General features: G+C 38.2%; 1 protein-coding gene across 1 annotated transcript in view; it reads left to right on the forward strand.

Moving 5' to 3' along the window:
* Positions 1 to 668: 668 nt before the first annotated feature.
* The window catches only part of CACNA2D3 (calcium voltage-gated channel auxiliary subunit alpha2delta 3), a 387,704-nt gene continuing 365,840 nt past the window's right edge, over positions 669 to 22,532 (forward strand). The window contains exons 1-2 of the mRNA XM_088061797.1: positions 669 to 1,623; positions 2,231 to 2,312. Coding sequence (XP_087917923.1) covers positions 1,505 to 1,623; positions 2,231 to 2,312 — 201 coding nt within the window. The 5' untranslated portion in view covers positions 669 to 1,504. The remainder of the gene's footprint in view (positions 1,624 to 2,230; positions 2,313 to 22,532) is intronic.

The following is a 22,532-nucleotide window of genomic DNA, read 5'->3' on the forward strand; positions in this document are numbered from 1 at the left end:
CAGAGCGAATATTTTGAGGTCTTAATTATAACTACTGAGGGAAGAAACTAGAATTCTGGAGCGGACACCGGAGCTATATTGTAGGATGCAAGGATGACTCAGCCCATGCTCAGATCATGGTCTTGCCATACTTGTTTACATTAAAGTTCACTTGCTATTTTAAGTCTGCACATTTAGTGGAGAAGAAGGTGAGAAAAAAGCACAGGGAGAAGAATAAAAGCAAAAGAGGGGTGGGGTATATTTTAAAATGCAACAACAAAAAATACCTGGACCAATCCCTCCTGCTCGGTACGCTGCTCTCTCAGTGGAGGAGCTTGTAATCCTATATTTGCTATATCAAGAGGATTCTTCTTTGAGCACAAATTAATAATTTATTCATAGGCTGGAGTCAGCCCGCATTGATTTACTTATGCTGCATTTCTTTTCATTCATAAGCCTTTGCTGGTCCCGAGCTCTCGGCGAGTGACTTGCTGCAGTGCTCCGGCGTGGGAGGAAGCAGCAAACGTGCCTTTATGCCCAAGGACGCGCTCGCCAGGAGCCGGTGAAATGTGCGAGCCTGGCCGAGAGCCGGGGCTCGCTGCCGCTGCCGCCCGATGCTCCGGGAGCCGGGGCCGCCGCTCCGCTCCCTCCGCCCGCCCCGGGATGCTGCTGCCGGCAGCCGAGCTCCGGCCAGCCCTCGCCTCTCCGGGCTGTGTGACAGACAGGTGCTTGTCACCAGCTCTGCCCTGCCCGAAGCTGGCTCCGGTGGGTGTGCGCGGCCCCACGCCCCCGCCCCTGCCAGCCCCGCCGAGCCCTCCCAGGCTCAGCCCCCGGCAATGTGCAGCGCTCTCTTCTCGCCTCCCTGGAAGGGCTCAACTACACTTTCAGCTCCTCCAGACTTTCTCTGCTTTTGCCGTGCCCTCCCTCTGGTCCAGCTCCTCCCGTGCCTGCCTCTCTGTCTCGGCGCTATCCCGTTAAAAGGCTGCTGCTCCCGCTCCGCCGAACCAATGCACTGGCTGCCTGCACCCGGGATGAAGGCTGGAGCTTATCGGCGAGGGAAAGGAGAACTCTAGGCAGCTTTCCATTTGCAAAGTGAGCAGTAATTGCAAGAAGACAGCCTCCCCAGTTGGAATCAATAGTCTGCTTTCTTGCTGCTAAGGGCACTTTGGAGCAGCAGTAGGTCACTGAAGTAACTTCAGCACACTGCTGACTGCGGAGTTGTAAAGAACTACATGCAAGTGGCTGCAGTAGTGCTGGAAAACGCTTTGCTGTTACCAGGGACACAATAGTTTTCAAGTCATTAGAGCTTCGCTTCTGGTCTGCTCCTTCCATTACACAGAGAGGGTCATACTTTGGAGGAATGAGGATGGAGCTTTGAATTTTTCTTTTCCGGTGTTCCAGTGTCCCCTTCTAGTGGAAGAGGGTAGGAGTGGGGGAAAAGAAGCTTTTAAAAGCAAAATCCCACTGCTGCTGAACTCAGCTTCACTTGAATTTCCCCAAACCTTTCCAGGCACAGAGAGGCACAATGCCAGAGAACCTAAATCTTCTTCGGGCTTTTGGGGGTTTTTTCTTGATCTTCTGGACAGCTTTTAACACAGCCTTAGTGGATGTGGTTGGATCGGAGCAGCAGATCCCCTTGTCAGTGTAAGTGCTTTCATGCTATTCCTCTCAGGACCACGTTCAAGGATGAGAACTTGGCTGCTCAAGTTCTCCTGTTTTTGTACTGCAGATATTTGACTGTTCCAGGGCGCCTTTGCTCCTCTGTCAGCTGTGTTTGAAGTGGTTGTCTCCAAGATGCTTGGCACTACTTTGATTTTATTGTAGGAGCATGTGTTGGTGGAGCATGTGGCCACTGAGTTTTAAGTGCTTGCATTTACTGAAATTGATGCTGTTAACTCTTTATCATGTGGGAACTGATCATTCAGAACTGTTTTGCCATTTTATCTGCTGTTTTCCTTTCAATTGATATGTGTCACGTTGTACCAAAGGACATTTCTGTGCAAGTTAATTCCTTAAATTTTAATGGTTCAGGTTGGTAGTTTCATATCAGAGGCCTTACCTTAGCATGGGGTCTAGTTTGTGCTTATACTTGTACAGCTTCACTGATCTTTTGCTGTGCTTAGGTTCCTTAGTGAGCTCTCTAATGCAAAATTGCTCGGCTCCTTCTGAGTGCAGCTGAAGCTGTTACAGTCTCTGTTGCTTGCTATGACATGTGTATTACATTTCTTCCTGTCTCTTTTTTTCTTCACAGTGTAAAGCTCTGGGCCTCAGCATTTGGTGGAGAGATCAAATCTATTGCAGCCAAATACTCAGGTTCCCAGCTCCTACAGAAGGTAAGGATTTCTTCGGTTGTAATAAGGAAGGTTTTAACAGAGAAAATGGAGGCAGATTTAATTTTTTAAATGAACAAGAAAGCAGTGCTGTACGTGCTTTTGTCCATGATCTATTTTTGTATGGCATACTAGTCCCTGATGACTCTTTGCATTGCACTGCACTATCTGTAGAGTCCTTGCTTAACCTGATATTTTTCTGTTTGGATGACTGTTTTTTTTCTCTGGAAAGTAAACTCCAACACTCATTTCTTGTAGCCTAGGCTTCAGCCCAGGTTGCGGGTGTTCAGTCTGGTTGCTGCATTGTGGTGATGATGATGATGATGTTTCTGTGCAGAAACAGCTGTTTCTTATGAAAAATGTTAACTTCATCCAAGGAGCAGAATTAGTGCATATTGTATTATTTTCACCCTGGGCTGTGTGTACACAATGCACTGTATCAGGAGAAGGCGGCTGCACTGCTGTTTGCCATCTCTGCAGTTTTTACAATGCTATTATTCCCCCAATCATCTCAACCCAGTGCTGAGATGTATTACATCATTACAGATAAGAGGAATGAATGTGGTTATCTTCCTGCTCAGCTGCACAGCTGGGTAATAAGGTAGTGAAGTATAGCAAAAAACTTGAGAAATTGGTATAAGTCTGAATAACTGGGGCAGAGGGTAATGAAAAAGCAGATTTGAGTATTAGCTATATATCAAGGACTCTGTTTAATTTAAATATGCAACCTAGAGTAAACTTTTGTATTGTGGACAGTTTATTTTTACAACAGTTACAAAAAAAATGAAAGACTAAATAATATGTTAGATTGAGACTGCAATTTTGGGACATTTATTATACGGGATTCTCAAAATGCAATATGTAAATGGAAAAACATTGAGACATTCACTGATCAAAACACTCATTCAAGCCATGTATTAAATTTCTGCTGAATTTTGTAGACGTGATTTTTATTTCTGAGTAGCACTAATTTTATTTTTTGTCTGATTGTGAAAGAAATTATTCCTTGAGCTTGTAGCATTTATTTCGGAAGGCTTATATATGTGTGAAATTATATAACTGTACGTGTAGCAGCTGAAATAAAAAGCTTGTGCTATCCTTTAAAATGAAACCAACTGGCTTTAGTAATTACTAAAGACATAAGAGTTCTATAGCAGCTTATCTTTTCAGATTTGTATACCCAGGACTGTAAAATATGAATTTCACTAAGCGAAAATACAGAGCTATTAAGAACAAAAATATTTGCGGTTTCTTACTGCCTTTCAAGGCCTTTAAATGGCTTCACTTCAGTATGTTGGGAAAACTTTGATTTTATTATGAAAATCTGGACACTCAATATTTATTATACTTCCAGCTCACATTCTTCAAAGTCTGTGTAGTCTTACATTGTCACTGTTTTTTATGAGCACCTTAAATTCATAAAGCAGATGGAGCTTTCAGTTTGAATTAATTTGTAATCAAGTATTATTAAAAAGCTTTTTTTTTTTTTATTTTTATTGGGCCATAACAAACTAGCATCTTTATTTAACTTTGGAACTATTCCATGCGCAGCCATTTTTGCACAAAAATGGCTTTAGGACTGAAACCTACCCAGCACTGAGCCCAACACTTGCTGGAAGAATATGGAATGTACTGTATGTGGCAATTGAGCTAAAATCCACAAAGAATCAATATGGAATCCTTAATCCTCCTTCTCTTCCTCATAGTAGATGCTGCTGTCATCCCTTCTGTAATGTGTTTTTTCCCTCTGAAGTAGCAAGATTGCTTCCTATTGGTTGTTATAATTGTAGCTAATTGGAAGCTATTCATTTTACCTTTTCATCAGCATCCTTTCTGTTTCACTAACCAGTCTGTGCTCCTGTTTTTGAAGGTGCACAGTGTATGTTCTTTCCAAGCTATTTTGTTTTTCTTTCTTGCTTATATTATATTTCATTATTTAATGAAAAAGAAAAGACAAAACACAGGTTTGACAGGTATTTAGAGCATTTTTATTACTCTGTCACATAGGCTATTTTTTTTTTTTTTCTTCTTTCTGGTTACAGTAGTTTTTATGTCTGTCACTTTTTCTTTTATTTAGAATTCCAAAATGTCTCTGTCCATTTAAGCTTGCTGTATCCTGGTGCTGATTGTGGCAAACAAGCCTGGATGACAGCTGACTTTAGCATGTACTATTTTGTATTGTTATAAAGTATATTTCTTCTGTGAGCTTCTGTGAATAGAAGCATACCAAACTTCAAGAGTGCAAGTATTTTTAACATGCAAAGTCAGTGACAGAGGTTGTCACAACAGTTAAGGAGGTGATAGCACAGGAGAACTCTAAAAACAAATGCCTTTCTTTCCCACCCTCTCCCTCCCCACTAGCCAGGCATCAAGAATATGTTTGGTATTTACTATGATCTCTGGGTGATCAGAATCCATGCCATTTTAAAGTCAAGATTCCACTTTTAGAAGCAGTGAGACTTCTGATATTACCGGAGGAGCCCACATTTCCTGATTATGAATTAAGCATCCTTAAAGAAGTGAAGATGTAAAATGTGTGTATGATTATGGATCTGGGCAGTATAGATTCCTCAACTGTCAACTGCTTGGGAGTGCCATTTAGCTTAATACAGGCTTGCTAAATGAAAAATTAATGTAAAGGTTACTTGATTCATTTTGTCAGCACACACGGTGAGTTCCGCTTTCAGAGGGATGCGCTCACAGTCGAGGCGTGATTGACAGTCTCTACTGCCCAAATGTTTTGCACATTGAGTCACTTGACCCACGCTAAAATTTCATTGAGCAAATTAATTCAAGTGAGATACTCAGTAAAGAATTTTTTTGCCAGTTTACAGTTGTGAATATTGATGGAGCTATTGCAATTCTTAAGGTCTTTCTGTACTGTGACCATCAAATGGGTGACCAGCACCGGTGTCCTCTTGAGTTTGTAAAAGATGTATAAGAATATTTTGGTTACTTTTTAAAAGTATTTTTTTTTAAAATCCACCACTTCCCATATCTTAATTGAATGTTTCATTATTTTATGTCATTTTGATAATCTTATTCAAGTATTTTGTTATGCCTCCTAGAAGTATCCGGGGTATAGGACTTTTCCCAAAACTGACTTTAGATGAAATACAGATGCTTCAAATTGCTTGGAAAATAATAGTTCAGTAAGTTATTTCAGAAATTGTGATGAGGTTTTATGCAAAATTAGCACTTAAAAAATGTTCTACTCCTTGCTTTCTAAGAAATGGAACACCGTTAAGTGTACAAGAAAACATCCAGAAGCAAATTGGACTGTATTATTCTTAATTTGCCTGGTTTCTGGAGGCTTTACAGTTTCCATATAGATTTGGAGAAACTCCTTGATGCTGTAGAGATGTTCATACTCTTCACCTACTTAGCAAATACTACTGGGGCCTAAGAATTAATTTTAATCCTCTCTTAGGTGCTGTTTTTTTGCTTAGACTGTCAAAAGACATCTGCCTTATTTGAATCCTGAAATCTTAGATTTTTTTTTTTTTGTTTTGTAGACACTCTGTGCTTAGTGGTCCTGTACTGAATGTGAGAGTGTAGCCCACTGGCAAAGCCAGGCTTCTAATATGGGATGCAAAACAAGGGTTAGGTGCCAGGAACACATTCACTTCAGCTGCTGCAATTAGAGTTTTGGAAAACAGGCTTTGGGGAATGCTGTTGTGATACAGGAAAGCTCTTAAATCAGTGCTGTGTCTGTTTGTGTGAAAGTGCAGCGTGGTCTGTGCTTTCTCAGGTTCCTTTTGATGAGACTACTCTTCTTAAAAAAATATTCTGAGCTATGATAATACTTCATTTCCTCCTGAATCATCAATATTATTTATTGCAAATGTAGGAATGGTTTCCAGGTGAAAATACCCTTAATTTCTTGGGTCTTCCACAGTGGTTTAATCCTGATGAGAAGCTTGTTTAAGGCCCCTTCAGATTTTCCTTATGTAAGCTGTCTGCTGGAGCCCTCAGTGTTATGTAAGCACTGCCTGCCTTGGTCTGAAGCAGGCTGGAGTCTGCATCTGCCTGCCTCTCTCAACACATCCTTCCTTGTGTTGGGGGTCCTCAAACCATTGTTTTCCCAGAGCAGGTTTTCCAGGCAGGAGAGCATTCCTGTTTTTAAAGATGCAGAATTGCATTTTATCTCCCTGAGTAGGATGGGGTGCTGGATCTTGGTAGTTTCTTGCAACTGTGGAAATGTCAGCACAAAATTAATCTAATGGGGTGATTTAGATCAATTAGCATTCAGCTGGTGGATCTGATTCATACAGTACATCTATCTTTAGTTTAAATTGTATAATAGTGACTTAAATTCTTAGGCAAGTTTAGTGCAATCATCTTGACATTAATTGCCTTTCTTTTATTCAGCCTTATGTTGGTTTTGGTTTTTGTAGGTTGTTTTTTCACTTGAGACACTGCAATGACTGCTTTGAAGGAAGGGTCAAGTAGGACTGAGACATGCAGGTTAAAGGATAGGCATGGACCATTTTTTTGATATCAGTTTAAACTTTTGCCAGCTGAACAATTCTGAATAGCAAAAATAATACATTCTATCAAAAAGGGAAAAATTATCAATGAAATCTATAGGCATATGGCTGTAAATCAAAAATACAAAAAAACCCATCAAAGGAAATGCCACCACCCCCTGCAAAGAAACCAAATCAACAGCAACAACCCCCTTCTCCCCACCAACCAAAGCTGACACCTACCCCAAAACCCAAATTCAAAACCTACCACCCAGGTAAATGGTGTAGAACTTACCAAAAACTGTATTCAGAGTTAATTCATCATAATTTGGACTCCTGAAGTCTGGTTTATGCAATATGTATCTCCTAGCACTGACTTAAAACCAAACCTTAGAAAATAAAATAAATATATGTCTGAGAATCCTAAGCCAGTGTAATTCTGATGATTAATGGAAATGATGTTTTAGAACTTGCAGAGCTTGAATCTCCATCCCCTTTAATTCCTACAGATCTTTGGGCTACATGAATGACAAGATTATTCTCCATGCCAAACTAGGTACAGAACATTTCAGTGTGCTTTGAAATGTTTATTGTTATCTGCAGACGTAAAGATGTGCAAATTATTCTGGACAGATATTTTAACTTTGTTCAAGAATTAAAGAAATCAAACACATTGTTATGTTAATAATGCATTTGGTGGGAAAACCTGGTGGGTTCCATGCTAATGTGCAGGTAGTAGGTTGATCTGTAAAGGAAAGGGTTAGTTTTATCAAACTTTGAATGCTATATTCTCTCTTTCTCCTTGGCTTTCTTTTTTTATAATAAATTTCTGCCTTTTCTGGAGGTACTTGAAAATTTTATTTCTCTTCTGTGAAGCTAGAACTGGACCTTGAATTGTACTCTTCCCTCCTGTTTGAACGTTATGGCAGGAGTAATAATTTTTTTGGTGTTGGTAATGGTTTTAAAATGTAGTCAAAGCAGCTTGAATGTCAAACATCATGTTTTAGATTTTACTTAGTCTAAAAGGAAAGCAATGCTGGATTCATGTTTTGTTTCCTTCAGCACTCTCTATTTTGCACTGTGCTCTGTGTCTTTCTGGGTTTTGCAAGCAGAGTGTTATCCTCTTGTATTATTGAAAGTAAAAAAGTTCTGTTGTTAGTATGTGAGAAGAATACGAGATGGCTTTAGTAAGTTCGTGATACCTGCATTACACTTTCAGTAATGTCTTTTAATATGGAAATTATTGAGCAGACAATCCAACTGGAAAACGTCAGATCTTGGAAGGAGGTGAATGCTAATTCCCTTGCTTAATGCATTTATGGTTGTTTGTTTTCACACCCTGTACTGGAAAAATGCTTACGTTTCAAGGTGAAAGGAGCTGCTCTCCATGCAAATTATCTCGACAGTGAAGGTATGTAGAGCATGAATAGATGCTGTATGGTAGTGGTGATTCACTCTTAACTGCTAATCAATACTCCACACTTTCAAATGTCATTACTGTTCTGTAGGGGACAGTTTTTTGTTGCTGATAATAAGTGCTAACACATTTTACAGCACAAATTATATATTGATAGGGTAGATGGTATTTTACTTTCTGTAGAAGCTTCACTGACAGGTTTTAATGAAATACAATAATTAAAATGTAGTTCTTGTGAAGTTCCATCTTGCTTTTTTTACATATAATGTTTTTGCAAAATTACATGGATGTTTTTATGATCCTGCTTAGCATCCACCAAGTTAATTTGTGTAAAGCTGGAGTACTTTTTTAGAGTGTGTGATCAAATAATTGCAAGATTTGTATTTAAAAAGGAAATCTTTGCAAAGCCACTTCTTTTAAAATCATAGTTGGAAAGAAGTCTATAAGGGTCTTGGTAGCCTAAGTGATTAATTCCAGAGACACATAATTATGAAAATATCCTGCCCTCAGTTCTCCCAGGAGTTTCCACGAGAAGTTACCCATGTAATAAATGAGAACCAGAACACTGGTTTTAAAGACAATGATATAAGACATGAGGGGATTGTGACTGCTCAAGACACCCCATATAGGAGTGTACAGATTCTGCATCCAGCATATCAAAAATAGGGCAGTAAATATTTGTTCTCCATATCCATGGTAGATGACCAAGAACTGGTCTTAAAACACAAGATTAATTTTTCTGCTACTATCACTTTATTTATTTATTGATTTGATTTAATTAATTAATTTATTTATTTTACTGAGAGAAAACCCTAGAACAGTGTGGATCTCTTGCAGGTTGGCTGTTCAGAACAGGTTCCTGGCCGTTATGTAGACTGTGATGAACTGCCTTATGTTAGGAAGATGAGCTACATCCTTGATTTTGGACTATCATCAATAACAGTAGTTGTATATCTTCTTTGATGTCTGTATCTACGTGCTATTAATCTTTGTGTCTATATCTCCTTAAGGCATAGCTGGGGTGTCCTTCACTTTTCAGAGCAGAAACAGGTTATAAACACTGTTGTCAGTGCTGTACAGGGTAGCCAGGGAGCCAGGCTGGATGAAGGTTTGCTGGTTTTCCCCTCCCCTTTTAAGCACACAAACAAATGATCTTAATAAAATACAATTTTACCACAGAGGAATAAATATGTCAGCTATAATAGACGGAAATGATCAGAGGTAAACTTCTGGTTGATTCCTTATGTACCTGCCACAGCTTCTAGTGCTTTGTTAGCAGCAGCTGATACTTGTTGGTTTGTTCTTCACTGTTTTTATTCTTGAGAATTTTCCTGAAGGATTGCTTTTCTTTGTGGAGCCTGGTTGGTTGGTTGGATGGAGTCTTCAAAGCATATAGGCTCTTGTAGTGATTCTTCATGAAAAGAGTTTGACAAGTGATTTCTTCTAAACATATTTTCTGTCTGTCAAGATTTCCGAAAGAACTGTAGAGTCAAACCAATGCATTTCACTGAGGTGATAAAAAAAAATTTATGAACTCTCAGAAGGTGTTTTCTTTCTCAAAGTACCTACCCCTACTTGTGTATTTTGCTTTAACTTTTCTTAACTTGACACATTTAATTGTTGTCTTTGTTTCTCTCCCTCTTTCTGAACCACCTTATTTATCTTTCATTTTAATTTTTCTGTTTTTATATGGGCATGTTTTCTAGAGAGAAATGTTTTCTTCTGAACCTGATGCCAAATGTTTTGCATAAATAATTTCATAGCACAGGAGGCACTTAGAGACAGTTATTTGTATTTATCCTTCTTGATTGAGATCTTAGAGCACCAAAGTTAAGGATTTAAAAGATAAAGGAAAAAATTGTTCTCAGGTCCATTAACAAACCAAACTAAAAGGTGGCTTAATCTACATCATAAGATTGGGGATATAAAGTGAGAAGTGTGTGTGTAATTAATTCAGAATATCAGGGCTTAATGTGTGGATCCTGTGGATTAGTAAAGTTTCTCATATGTATGGCTGACAGTAATTTCCTTGAAGCATTCCTCTTAGTTTTTAGGAAAGGGTGGAAGAGCTTCTAATAGTCTTATAAAATGTTTTTCCTCGGTGCTCTCAAAATGTGGATTTGACAGGCTTCCCTGAATTTTGTGCAGCTGATGGATTATATGTCCTGTTGATACCATGCCTCTACAGTGTGCAAGTTGAGTAGATTTCTTTTGGTTAATGTTGTTCTGAATATAGTGATACTGAATTAAAAAATTCTAATTATGCTCTAAGAATTGAGACTTTTGCATTGGACACTAATGACTCCACAAAACTGGTTCTGGAAACCAACACCCATCATCCTCTCTATACAAAGTCTTCCTGACTTCCACCATGGAACTCTGTTTTTCATTATTTCTGGACTCATGGAACAACTACTTCTGGAACAGGATTTACAAGGTCTTTTAACTTGGATTCCTGTTCAAAGTAGGGTCAAAGCTAAAATCAACGTGGATTTCTTGGGTCTTTGAGTCTGATCTTCAAAACCCTCAAGGACAGCATCACCACAACCTCTTTGGTTCCAATGCTTGTCTCTAGCCTGGACAAGAAGTTACTTGAGCTGGAACTTCCCATTTTGATTTGACTGCTGAGTGTCACTTCTACCTCCCTAAATATCGTTGGCTTATCGTCTTCATAATCTCCTGGAAGGCAGGGAAAGGCACAGCCCTTTGTCAGGCATTCCTCAGGCCCCAGTCATAGACAACATTATGGAATTTTTTAGTTGCTTCATCCGGTCTCAACACTTTTTCTGACCTATTATTTAAAAATAGTTCTCAGTAGCTTTATGGACTCTTAAACTGAGCTCTCTGCTGTTTGACATTCAGGTGGGCTTTTTAACACTCACAATAGGAATATGTAACAGTTCTCATAATTATGAAGTCTCAAGAGTAATTTCCACTTAGCTGATTGCATGAATAGGAGAAGACTTTTTAATTTGTCGTGGTAACACAGGAATTTATTTTCTAATCTAGGGCTAAGAAAAGCCATTTAGCTCCCAGTTGCTTTATTAGCCAGTTCTTTTATTATCTTTATCCCCTCCCTGTATCTTAAGTGAACTTACTATTGTACAGGAGGAGTCTGTCAGCTGGCAAAAGGTTTTATGTCTTATTGTCTATTTTAACTTTCTTCTACAGTGGCTGTCAAGGGATTTCTTTGTGCTTTCATACACAAACAAGGATTTGACTTGCTTTCATAAAAAGTGGGATTCAAAATTATGCAGTCATAATACGTGTAGCCTGTTAGGTAATAGCACAGTGAAAATGCTGTTTGGATGCATTGTGAAAACTCTGGTCAGGGCCCCAGCATGTAGTGCTCTTATTGTTCCTCCAGGTCCCATTTTAATACTTGGCTATTCAATATACTTTGAAGATTTTGTCTCAAGCTATCTAAAATTGCTAACTTTCAAAACACACACAAAAAAATATCTGCATACTATGGGTATTAAAATTTGATGTGTTGTGAGCACATCATTGGTCACAAAATTAGATAATTATCTTCTAAAGTAACAAAGCTTCAGAGATAAAAAGCAGGAACATTCAAACTTTGGCTTTACCTTGAAGCTAAATGTCTATCATCTTCTGACAGCTGTATGAAATGTATGAGTGCAGAGCTGTTTGGACATGATGCTATCGAATTACATTAATAGCAATTTTCACTGATAATGAAAACTGGTAGGAGGCTAAGAGCAAAGCTTTAGATTATGACTTGCAGCCATTGACTATCTGCATCCAGCAGATTTATTACCCCCTACGCACATTGTGCCTTTTATAATGTTTTCTGCCGTTTCTTCATCAAAGTACAACAAGAAAGAGATTATAGATGGCATGAAACGGAAAAAATCTGGGTACTCACTTCACATTTCAGACATACACTGCCATTACAAACTGCAATGCAGTTTTACAGTACAAGCAGGAATAAATTCTGGCATCCCCCATGAAACCTTTGTGAGGGAGAGGAGTGCAAATGAAAGAAAACTGGAGCATTTCTGTTTGTCAACTCTAATTTCCAATGTATAGATATATCTGGCTTTTATCCTGGGACTGTGATAACTATTTCTTGATGGTCTGCTTAAGTCCTGTAATCTTGGTGGCCAAAACTCAGTGCAGTCCTTAAGCACAATGCTAATTTAACCTGTAACGTGCATGCAGTGGTGGCAGGATTTCATGGACAGTGACAGAAACCTTAAATTGAAAATGAAAACTGCAAGTGAAACTCTCCTCTCTCCCCAACTGCAGGCATCTTTTCCTAATTTTTTGTGTAAAATGGGCCTAGTAATACTTCCTTTTCCCTCAAATTTTAAAACTTTGAGATTAGAATTAGGGGCAGTGCTTCATTATAGAGAGTTTAGCATATAGAGGGAATTGGCTGGTGAAGAACACCCTTAGCATATGGATATGGAAATAGAGGGAAGTGGAACGGAATGGATCAGCTCTGAGAGATACGAGGCATTAATTTTAACACATTATTTAGATATAACTTCATGCACTACTGAAAAATAAGTGGTTTCCTGTAACAGCCAGCCCTCAAAAACTACAAAATTGATAAAATCTCGCTTATTCCTGTTGTTGATATTTGGTGTCTGTAGCTGGCAATAAATCTCCATATGGCATTGCACTGGCAAGTGAGATTGAGCCCTTTTTTGTCAGAAGATGAATCCCTCCTGTGGTTTGAATATAAGGTGATATGCTCTGCTGATATCAGAAAGTAATTTGCAAATTTGCAAGCCTTTTCTTCTTTCCCTTATAATCTTTTCCATGCTGGTATTTCTCTCTTATTCTCCATTTTCCACATAACTACAGTTCTGCACTACTTTTCCCGTCTAGATCCTTCAGATGTTTTCTGACCTATTCTGGTTTTCTTCCAAGTAAATCCAACCAACAAGACTCTCATTAGAGTAAAATTCACAATTGTTAAATGCAGCTAAATTGGGAATTGAGCAATTTTATTTATCATTTTATGAGTGTCTGATTATTTCTGTCTACATTTCAATTACCATAGAAATTTATTTTCATGTGTTCTTTGTCACTTTGTCCTTAACTTTCCTCCCACTTGTTTATAGCCATTGCTTTTTTCCTTTGGAAATTTTTGCCGTTAATGTGATTTTTCTGTTCCTTCAGCAGCTGTAATCATAATGCTGCAGTAAGGATCTGATCACCTAAGAAAATGATGCAGAAATAAAATGGGTAATAGCCTAGTAATACTTCTATACCTAAGAATGGGAGAAGAAGCTGCTTTTCTTAAAATCTTTTAATTAAATTATGATGCATGAGCCCTTAAAAAAGGAAGAATAAATAGATTAGGATCTATTGGTGCACTGTATACATTGTGTATGTTGTTGGAAAGAGAGGGTGGTTATTTCCCCACTAACAGCCAATATAATGTGTTGTGCCTTGGATGACATGTGCAGGAAATGGGGTGGGAGGGACAGAATTCCCTCCAAAACCAAAGGGAAATTCTGTCATGGAGTGGGAGGCAAGTTTTGCAGAAAGCAGAGTCAGCATCAGGAAGCTGCTGCAGGCTCAAAAACCAGGGACACATGAAGGTAGCAAAATGAAGAGGAATGGAACACATTGGGAGCAAAGAAGCAGAATGACAGAAGAATGTTGGTTTTTACTCTGTATTTTAAGACAATTGGAAAATAAATACATTTGTATGAAATGCAGGCAATATCTGTATTCTGGTGATTATTTTTGACAAATGTACTAAATAAATAACATATTAAAAATATATGTCATAGAAGGTCAAGCTTACTTTTTTGAGTGCATGAGTACCACATGATTTAAAACTTTAGCCAAGAACTAAAAATAAGAAGAAATTATATTCTAAGAAATGTAAAATTCAATTCAGGAAAGGCACCTGAAATTAAACTGGATTTAGTAATGGTGTAATTCTGACTTCTGTAGTTTGCTTCTCAGATGCTTAAAATTGGAATGCTTAAACATTTTAAAAAATTTGTAGTTTGCTTTGCCAAAGTCCTTTATTCTGTAAAACCCCAGTGTAATAGGAATATAGTTCAGCTACCTTCATTAATTGGCACTGCTCCTGTCCAGTCCACCTTAAGCATGATATTAATGTAGATATATATTTGTTCAGTAGAACTTCCTCAGCATTGCAAGATGTCTAGGGAATTTTGTCTGGAAAAGGATGGCAGAACACAGCATTGTATGAGGGACCTATACTTGTATAGGGACCTATATTTATGTGTTGGAATAATTCAAACTTTAGTGTATAGTATTATGTCATGTGGAGCATATTTATCTGATTGCATGCTGCTTATTTATCTTGGTTTATAAATATACAGGAGTCGAATTACTGAAAGCTCTAATTATTCTGAACATGATTTGTCAGACAAAACCAGCTGCTAACTCAGCTCTTCTCAAGAATCTTCAGTAAAATGCACAACCTAAATAATGGTGTCTTGAAAAGTACAGAATTCCCATTCTTCACACAAATCACCTCTGCCTGTTGGGGACCTTCCTCTCCAGAGTCTAGTAAAAGCCTGGGTGTTTCTGATGTGGCTGAAAGGACAAGAAATCCAGGCAGACTCTACTGTGGCTTGCATGGCCTGGACTTCACTCACAGCAAATTTTTCAACATTATTTAACCTGTAGGTTGGCAGAGATGATTCTTTCCCATCTTGGCTGAAATGTTGATGTGTTCATTGTCTAGTGCAGCCATTAAGCTGAATTAAATCATTCTCCTGCTTTCAAAGCCTTCAAAAAACCTACAGTTCTAGTTTGCCCCTGACCTGGTGATTAACCTTATGCAATTCCATTCTGAAATGTATTTTTCCATGTGTATAAAGATGTGGAAAGTCCTCCTTTCTGTCTGCAGTTTAAAAATGTTTTGATGGGAATTTCCGTGCAAAGTTTGCTTCTGTGGGGTGTGTTTTAATAGGTGTGGTACTCTTTGTTTTGTAAGTTGGGTTTTATTTTAATAAAGTGGGGTCAAATATCATTAGTAGGTATGGATGAATGATTGATCTAGTTGACTAAACAGGTCAATTATCTGTAATTTTGCATATATAACAATGCTGTCAAAAAAAGGGAACCATCTACGTGGCATTTATAGCACCTGTTTCCAAAGGCTTAGGAGCTTGAATGAAAATAAGGTGTGTGCAGGATTAATGTTATTATTTCAGTCTCATTTGGAAGTAAACTAATTACCATAACATTTGAATGCACAACAGTTCAGGGTCGATTAAGGCCAACGCAGATGGGAGTGTGATGTGAGTGGCACCTCTGCAGCAGACTTGTGCCTGAAGTAAGGTCGTTTTGGGGTAGCTTTTAATGAAAAGTTTTTTCCTAAAGTGTTGTGGACTCAATTATTGTCAAAAAATTGCAGGTTCTCTGTTGAGGGTCTAGGGCTAAAATCATCACTGTTGATGAGAAATTATGTAAAGAAGAAAATAAAGAAAAGAATTGCTGTTGACTGGCAGGTAGTTAAGGCAGAAAAACAAAATCTGCATATATCTAGGATATATGAGCAGGTCTGCATCTCCTGTGGCTGTATGCTGCCTTGTAAGCCTTTAAACCAGTTCTTGGAATGCTGAATTTTGTATAAATTTAAACAGAATTGGATCTGCAGTCTGGTAGTTTTCTTTTATATTCACAATAGTCATACACAATAATGAGACTGTTATCTGTAATGAAACCGTATTCTCTTGGAAAAGAGATGGAGAATGTTTGAGGGGGCAATGTTCTTCAGACTAGAAAAACATTATGGTTTAAATATGAAAAGTAATTATAAATCTTCTTGATGGCTTCACATTAAGTCGAGCTGTAATTTATTTCACTGCAAAAGGGTATGTACTTCACTGATTACTATTTTTCTTCTTGGTGGGTAGGAGGTTAGAATTAAAAATGGTTTTTGTTTCCTTGTTTAGTTGCCTAAAAGGAAAAGTGACTGGAATAGAATCCCGTTTCTTGTAGGGGAACAATAAAATGATATTCTCTCACCTACTGATTTCAAAATATGCACTTCTTAATTCTTCTGCTCATTGCCTCTCACAGGAGCTGGCAATCCTTCTGTGACATCAACTCTTCTCTGTCCTTGTGTCACGTAGAAGGAATTGCTTTTTTCCCTTTTTAATGAGTGGCTTGATATACAGCATATCTTGTGCCTTAAGCATTTAGTTCTATTCTCCTTTCTAATACATTTAATTTCCTTTCCCCCACAACCCTCTGCCCTTGCTTCAGCCTTCTGATATTATTTGATAATTGGCTTTTTCATAATGCAGTTTATTTAATCCTGTTTTCAGATTTACTTCCGTGTATTAACTTAAAATTTTTGATATACATACACATATAGTAAAGCTGTTAGTACCTTCTCAGCCTGTGGAAATACCCCAATACCTATCTCTGAAGAAATTTATGTACATAAATTCTCTATGGGTGTGGTGACTCCACCCTGGACACCCTGTGCCAGTGCTTGACCACCCTTTCAGTGATGAAATTTTTCCTATTATCCAATCTAGCCCTCCCTTGGTGCAACTTGAGGCTGTTTCCTTTTGCCTTATCACTTGTTAACATGGACCTCTCTGTCTCTGCCAGTGTCATTCAGCCTCTTAAATGTCCCTTGGCTTTGACTGCATTCAGTCTAGAACTTCTCCTTGGTTGTAGAATGTGATTTCACCTGGAAAGTGTAAATTATTCTCTGCTTGTTCATTGTGCATGAAACAGCTCAAGGTCATGATTTGCTATAGTTGCAGAAAGAAACTGATCTAGTTGGCTGTTTTTTAATGGCAACCATCTTAGAGGGAGACACTCTGTAGAGGATTTTAAAACTGCAAGCTAACTACTGTGCTAGAAAGGGGTAACAACAGCATTTGTGTAGTTTTTATGTCTCTTTTTTGACTGCATGTTTAAAATTCCATTTTTACGACCTTTTACCTGTTCCATCTTAACTTTTCTCTCATTGCTGTTGATAGATTTTACAAGATATGTTCTATATATAAATACATAGTCATATGACATCCTTAAAAAAAAAACCTCCCCAAAAACTCAGAAAACCTTGTATTACATTTGACTGTACTATGGAGCTGTATGAAGCATTATGAGGCTTGGTAAACAAAAGGTGCAGAACCATTTGAATACACCTTATTGTCTGAGATGGTGAAATTTATCCCTAGGGAGTTATACACTGTGTTGTCTATTCTTTGTTTACTCTGTCTAAATAGTCCTTAAAAATCATATAGTAGAATTGTGATATGGTTCCAAGTCTGGATAAGGTTGAGAGGGTAAACTTTTTTAATTTTCATAACATGGTTCTCCAGGAGAACAAGAAAAAGGCTGATAAGAAAAAAACCACCCGTACAGATCCCCCCTGCCACGTATTCATTATACATTCAAGGATTGCACTACCTGTGCAGAGATAAAAATACCCAAGCACTGCAGCAAGATGTTGTATTGCAGGTGGTGTTTGTCCAGGCATGAAAAAACCCTTCCTTACTCTGGTTTTCTGAAACGTGGAAAAACTGTGAACAGAGATTGACTTTGTTGTGCTACACAAGTATTAAATTGTCTATTATGAATTAGAGAGGTGAAGGAGGAAGACAGTAGGTGAAGTTGGATGCCATTGTTCATTCTCCTAAACAAGCCAAGACTCTTGTCTGATGTTCTAAGAGTTGGATTTTTTTGGTAAGATGCCATCTGGATTATTTCTTGACCTTTCAAAGAAACGAATCCTTTCCATATAAAAGTATCCTTTGCAACTTCCTTACCATAAAGTTGTTGCATACTTGTAAAAGAAAAATAGAAAGAATGAGAGTTAAAAAATAAACTTCACCCCCAAGGACATCTGATTTGCCCAGAGCATGCTGTGAATGAGATCTTAGCTTTACCTAGTTATTTTTGGTGTGTGTTTCTTTTGTTTGAGGTTTATTTTTGTTTTAACCCAAAGTTTAATAAGCTATTGGCCAAAGTAGTGATTTGGTACTTAAACCATGTACATAGACACTTCTACAGTCCCATGTAGAAGTGATATTTTAGTAGTGCTTGGCTGCTGTCTGGGGAACTGCATAGCCCAGAGCTGCTGTTATGTCAGGTGTTCAGGAGGAAAGAACACTAAAAATAGAAATCCTAAAAACAATCACTGGTATATTTTGGGGGAGGACTGGGTATAGGTATAAAAAGCTCTCACTTTGTTTGGTGTGGTTAAAGAAATACAAAGCAAACCAGAAAACTGCTGAGGAAACTTGACTTGTGGAATCGTCTTATTACTAAGGTTGGGTGTGTAACTGACACCACAGGGAAAATAATGGAATAGAGCTGGAAATGAAGGAGTTTGTGGGTTGGCCTGGGAGCCAGGTGTAGAGGCAGCTGTGTCACGGTGACCATGTCTTGCCTCAAATCTGCTGAGCTGCCTTCTGAGGAGTCTTTGCCACAAATGCTTTTGAAACAGAATATAAAGCAACTGCTCAAAGGGAAGTAACTATTGATTAAAACTTTAATAAAATTAAGATTGAAGTTTTAATCAAAGGGGGATTTTTTAATGATGTATCCCATATCTTTTGATGTGTGCTGGCTATTGTGTGTCAGACACGTAGACAAATGTGTTTCTGAAGATCAGTGTTGCTTGGGTGCTCATTGCCTCAGCTTTTCTGTTCTGGGACTGGCAGCACAGCAAGAAAACTGTAGTTGTTTATCCCTTTGTCTAGGCATAGAGCAGTCCCTTTTTTTTTTTGTTTTTCCTCTCACCAAAGGTAAATTTATTCCTGTTGCAAGCAATTGGTTTTATTAGTTGGCTGATACTAAAAAATAAACTGCCAAAGTGCCAGAGGTCATTAAGTCACACTGGGAATCTCGGTTGTATGGGCTAAAAGTCCCAGCAAGGAATCTTTGGGGCACAGCTCAGTCCAGACCACACTTGTTCTGTGAGCAGATCCTTACCTGGACTTCATTAAGTTTAATTCTTCCTACCTGGAATTAAATTAATAACAAACCCCTCCTCCCCACCACCCACTTCAGCCCTGCTTCTTTGTGGGTAAGCTGCCTGAAAAGCTCCTGTATTCAGATTCCACTCTCTTATGTGTTTCTCTGCTTTCTTTGTGTTTCTTTCTCATCTGGTTGGAATAATAAGCTATTAGATATTTTTTAACAAGCAAATTAGAGCAATTGCAAACAGGCAAAATACACTGATCAATATTTCATTTTCTACCATTTTATTAACGTGTTTGGGTTGCTGATGATAATTTGCCCTCCTCCTCCAGCTAAGAGGATGCAAATATTCAGGCAAATGATTCCACCCTTCAGAAGGTTCTCTTTAACCAGTGCCATGTGCAACCCAGAGCTTTTTGGTGATCTAGCTCAACTCTTAAAAATAAAGCTTTTGACATTCCTGCCTAAATGTATCTATGGCATATGCTTTCTTAATAAATTTATTGCCCTATTTCACACAATAAACTTGGTCAACACAGAAAAAAACAACCAAATCTCATGAAGCTCTCTTATCTTTCTGGGATTTATTACCCTTAGGAATAATTGAAACACCTTGAGGATATTCAGTCGAGCTTTGACTCTGTATGCTTCTGTCCTCAAGAGTGCTCAGCGTAATGAGGGGATTTTCCAGTTCCATCTCATTTTATGTGTTATGGGTACTTCATTTCATCAGGTCAGGAGAAGCATTTTAACCTCCTGATACCCTGCCACGAGGCAGGATGTTTCAAGAAAATTCTACCTCTTACATTGTTATAGCAGACAAAAAAAAATAATCATACTAGATCCATAATAAGATTTTATTAGCTTGACCTATTTAGTAGTTTTTCTTCCTTTTTGTGACAATTTCTGTAATAGAGATCAGGAGAAGTGTCAGTTTTTCATGTCAAAATGGTAAAGCAATTACACACACCTTTAAGGCATTGCATTTTGAAGTTTTATGTTTAATGCAAGACTTTCTTCTAAGCTTTAAAAATGGGAAAGAATTTCACAAGTGTTTTGATAACGGTCTGGGATTTTTCTGAGGAACTTTTTTCTTGCGTTTACTGCTTTTTGTCACAGGATGGCAGCATGAGTAAGACCCTAAGAAGGTACAGCAGGGAGTCCTTTTGGATGTATTTTATAGATTTCTAGAGGGTTAGATTTGTTGTCCTTCAAAGGGAGACATCAGCTATTATTTTGCATCCTAAGGACTGATTAACTAACTTTGCAATGCTAGTGCATCACCTTATGATCTGGAGAGCAAACTATTTGAATAGTATTGACTTTTATACAATAGCCTTTTATTTTCCAGATTAGAATCCAGGGCTCATTTTTAGCATTCTTGTATATGACTTGGAAATGTTTTCTTTTTTTACTGGACTAACAACTTTTGGCTTGTCAGAGTATTTCACAAAACATATACTTGAGGCTGAACCAAATGCCTGGATCCCTAAACCATGATGCATCTTAGCTATTAGAACTTTGTAGGCCAAACCCATTTTTAAAATGAGTTATTTGATGATTGGTTTAACCAGATCCTGGACAAGATCTCTCACAAAATGACTGGTTTTTGCAGGACAGCTACTATGACTAGACATCCCTCTGTCAAGTGAAGTGATTGTGTCTCAAATATCTCACCTGGAAAAGTACCTGTTTTTCAGATTAAGTGGTTCTCAAACATGTACATATGTTCTCATTTGTACAAAATTATGGATTGACTTTTCTTGCCATGTGTTGCCTTTATCCTCAAGACTATTTGCTTAAAAAGGTAGAATATAAATGGAGAAAACCCAACTTCTATTTGTGATCTAATGCTTTCACATTTTATTTCTGTTACTCAAATCTAAACTCTCCAAATTTTACAGCCTTAGTTTCCCCTGAATTACATTCTCTGATAGTTTCGTGTCCTGCTCCACTGTTATATTTAGGAATTTTTAAACTGATGATTCAGACTTTCAGTACTTGTTCCAACACTGAGAGATATGAAGAAAAATCTTTTCTTACTGAAGACTCTCTGCGTGGTAGACTGAATTCTTCACTCTCTTTCCCTAGGTTAATTTGATACAAAAATCCTAGGATGTATCTTCATGACCAACTGCTAAGCCTTGGAAGTTTATGGCTTGGGTACCGAGAGCAGTTTGGTTTCAGATAGGAAGCAAAAAATTTCAGTCTGAGATAAACCCAGTATTAGCCACCATATTTATACAACTTACAGCTATTAGTAGTAAATGCAGAATGGTCAGAGGCAATACATGGAGACTTATTCAATATTTTTCTGTTTAACAAGAATTGTTATTATAGGGCATTGCCAATAGAAAGGCAGAATACAAGAGGAGGGGGGATGAGTTTTGGGTGGCACATGTGCTGAGGTATCACTTGGTGTGATTCTGACCATGTAATCTCTCTTTCCCTGCAGACTTCTTTCATTTTGGATCTTAATTTGCCACTGCAGATAATTCTGTTATAAACCACTTAGAGTCATCATATGCTCTCACATAATGCGATGTCAACCACAAAGCCAGCAATGTCTTTGATCACTTCTATGGTGTTTATTAGTCACTTTCCTTTCAGGAATTTCTGGGCCCTTTTGAAAGCTTCAAAGAATTCTACTCCAATCCTGCATCAAACCAAGACACCCTTCAGCTGAAGAGGGCTCTGCATTATCCCTGCAGATGCCATTAGTGCTGGTTCTGAGTCTGCAGAGAAGTTCATGAACAGCAGTGTAGTGCTTTTCTGCTACTGCTGGGGAGCTAAGCAAACTTATGCTGTAGTGCTCCCAGCTGCCAGTAATTTTAGAGGCTTTAAGTATAATGCTCACTATGCAGATTTACATTTACAAATTCTATTACTTTGTCCATTTTATTCTGTGAGTGGTTCGTGTCCTTCCTATTCATTTTGCTGTGTATCGAGTGTTATTTCAGCTCTAATTTGTTTGACATTCTTGGTAGTAGTATATTTGTATTCACAGGAAAGCATGTGAACAATTTCATCTATTGATGCTGTACAATGTGCCTATTAGATATACAAGTAGCAGTTGAATATATCCCCCGACCATTGTTAGGCCTCTTCAAATGATAATGTGCCCACGTTCCTCTGTGAGGCTGATGCAGCATAAGAATGAGTCTGCAATCTTCAAGGACCTGTATGTTGTGCTAGCAGTGACCAGAAATCGAAAGTAATTACTTCCATTACTTATGCAGTGAATAGCAGGGAATATGTGTAGTTTCATTATGTTCATTAGTTTTACTTGTAGTTCGCAGCCATTAGCAAATCACAGTGTTGCTGTTCACCTGGCTCAGCTGGGAGCTCATCCCGTTCCCGTGGTGGCCTCATGAGTAGAAATAGAGTGAAGGGTTCTTGGTTGTTCTCCAGATATTTCCACAT

The sequence above is a fragment of the Pseudopodoces humilis genome, chromosome 13, assembly GCF_049639895.1.
Source record: "Pseudopodoces humilis isolate 2021_Gansu_Grassland_sample_001 chromosome 13, ASM4963989v1, whole genome shotgun sequence".
In the NCBI taxonomy this organism is placed as follows: domain Eukaryota; kingdom Metazoa; phylum Chordata; class Aves; order Passeriformes; family Paridae; genus Pseudopodoces; species Pseudopodoces humilis.